The sequence below is a fragment of the Vigna radiata genome, chromosome 1 (genome assembly GCF_000741045.1).
Source record: "Vigna radiata var. radiata cultivar VC1973A chromosome 1, Vradiata_ver6, whole genome shotgun sequence".
Lineage (NCBI taxonomy): Eukaryota > Viridiplantae > Streptophyta > Magnoliopsida > Fabales > Fabaceae > Vigna > Vigna radiata.
The window spans coordinates 22,484,327-22,486,915 of NC_028351.1; the positions used below are offsets into that span (position 1 = coordinate 22,484,327).

General features: G+C 53.8%; 1 protein-coding gene across 1 annotated transcript; it reads left to right on the forward strand.

Moving 5' to 3' along the window:
• The first annotated feature begins 402 nt into the window (after window positions 1-402).
• Window positions 403-2,247, forward strand: LOC106759476. The gene has a single exon (XM_014642665.1). The coding sequence runs from the start codon at window positions 403-405 to the stop codon at window positions 2,245-2,247; it is 1,845 nt and encodes a 614-aa protein (XP_014498151.1).
• The last annotated feature ends 342 nt before the right edge of the window (window positions 2,248-2,589 follow it).

Sequence of the window (2,589 nt, forward strand, 5' to 3'; positions counted from 1 at the left end):
AGGCTTGCAATTGGGCCTTGATTAAGTTCCCACTAATCATTGGCCCATGGAAAAAACTATAAATAAGAGTCAAAGGTAAGAGGTAGGCAGACACATTTAATGCATATTTATTTCACTCTCTCTCTATCATTAACTTTAAATATATAAAACCGAACATTGACTTGAGCGTCGGAGTGCCTTTAGCAGGTACCCGGCTGGATTCCATAGGAGGACAGAGGACGACAGACGGACATCCGGAAGACCCAGGCGGACGGTCGGTAGAGAAGACTTGGATTGACCCAGACCCGTAAAGCAGAAACATTTGGCGCCCACCGTGGGGCCGGAGGCTTATACCCAATGGTGACCACAAGAAACACGAGCACAGACGAGGCGGGCGGAGTTGTTTGAGCCTTGGAAATGAGGATGGAAGAGATGCAGAGAAGACATGAGGAAATGCAAAGGAAGCATGAAGAGGAGATGGTGGTCGTACGAGCCGAGTGTTTGGCTAAGCTCCGCGGTGAAAAAGAGAAACAAACCGGAGAAGGCAGCAAGGAGGCCCACAGTAGCGCACAAGGTCAAGACGATCGGCGAAAGGAGGAACAGAAAAACACCGAGGAGGAAAAAGAGAAAGGAGAGGAAAGCCTAGTATTGATAAAGCCAGAGATGCCATCGGTTCCGGTGCCGTTCGTACAGACTGTGATGGACGTCCGCATCTCGGACCAGTTCATTCCCCTGCAATTCAAAATGTATGACGGCACCAGTGACCCAGAGGCACATATTAAGTCATTCACCAACGCCATGGCGTTCCGTACGGGGTGTGATGCCATCTGGTGTCGGGCGTTCTCATTGTCCCTCGAGGGAGAGGCCTTGGAATGGTTCAACTCCCTTCCCAACGGTTCAGTAGAGAACTTCAAAGGGTTGAGTGGCATGTCCAACGAACAGTTCGCCGCGTGTCGACCGCAGGACGTCACTCTGGTCGACCTGATGAATCTGAAGCAGGGAAAGGAGGAGCCGCTCAGAACCTTCATGGACCAATTCACAAAGACGGTGCGACGGGTCAGAGGTTTGAGCCTGGAAATGGCCCTGCAGTATGTGATGCCGGCTCTCAGGCCGGGACCTTTCAAGGAGAGCGTATGCCGAACCCCACCTAAAACCTTGGAGGAACTACGCCAGCGGGTGGCGGACGAGGCAAGGGTGGAGGAGATGAAGCAAAATTATCGAAGGGAAATGCAGGACGCGAAGGACAAGAATGAGGGAAAACAACAGGGTCAACCCCAACGACCAGGTGGTGTAAAGCGGCGGGAAGGGCCCCGAGTCCCTCGCTTCCCTCAGTATACTCCTCTCAATGCCCCCCGGGCTCGGATATTACAGGAAGCCCTGAGCACGCAGGTAATGCGGACCCCTCAAAAGCGTCCTACTCCTCCAAGAGCCGACAGTAGCAAACATTGCCTGTATCATCAGAACATGGGTCACGACACCGAAGATTGCATGACGCTCAAGGATCAGATAGAGGAGCTCATCCAGGCAGGACACTTAAAACAGTATGTCAGGGGATACCGGAGTGAAGCGGCGCCTGCTGGACGTCCGACTCCCCGGGAAAGAAGTCCCAGACCTTTACCCGACAGGGGTAATAGGAACGACCGCCCGAGGTATCAACATGGTCAGGTCGGGCGGGGAAGAAGTTCTGAGAGAAGGAGGGAAAGAAGCAGGAGTCGAAGTAGGAGCCGGGTGGGCGGCAATACCGGACCGCTATGGGGAATGATTAACACGATCTCCGGTGGATTTACAGGCGGGGGAACATCATCGTCCGCACGGAAAAGAAGCATCCGCCATCTACGATCCATACACGCCGTTGAGGTTCCTAAGCGGACGATGCCTCCCATCACATTTTCCGATGAGGACTTTCACGCGCCGGACCCTGAGCAGGATGACCCGATGGTCATCACGGTTGAAATTGCGCGGTACAGGGTGAGTAAGGTGTTGGTCGATCAGGGGAGCTCGGTCAACATACTCTACTGGAAGACGTTTCGGCAGATGGACATTTCCGAGGACCTCATTGTCCCGTATGATGAACAACTGGTGGGTTTCGCCGGAGAGCGGGTGGATACCAGGGGGTATCTGGATTTGTGGACGCGTATCGGCACCGGCCGGGAGGCAGAGGAGAAGAAGGTGCGATACTTGCTAGTAGACGCCAATACATCCTACAACGTCATGATAGGACGTCCATGCTTAAATTCCTTTGGAGCCATCGTCTCCACCCCCATTTGACAATGAAGTATCCCACGGCTCGGGGGACGATCTGCACTGTCCGGGCCGATCAGAAAGTAGCGCGAGAGTGTTACGCGGCAGGTCTCAAGATGTATCCCCGAGAGATCAGGAGGAGAACAAATAGTGCAAACGTCGCGATGGCCGACTTAGACCCCCGAACTAATACGGAGGATCGCCTCGAACCGCAAGGAGAAACCCAACCCGTGATAGTGGGAAAAGATCCTACCCAGATCACTAACATGGCTAAGGGCTAGAGGAGGAGGTAGCAAAACAACTGCGGGCAACCCTCTGGCGTAACCGAGACTTATTTGCTTGGACGACCGCCGACATGCCAGGGATACA

What these genes read in the sequence shown, in the direction of transcription:
- LOC106759476 (XM_014642665.1), top strand. Translation starts at nt 403, where the DNA reads ATGGAAGAGATGCAGAGAAGACATGAGGAAATGCAAAGGAAGCATGAA.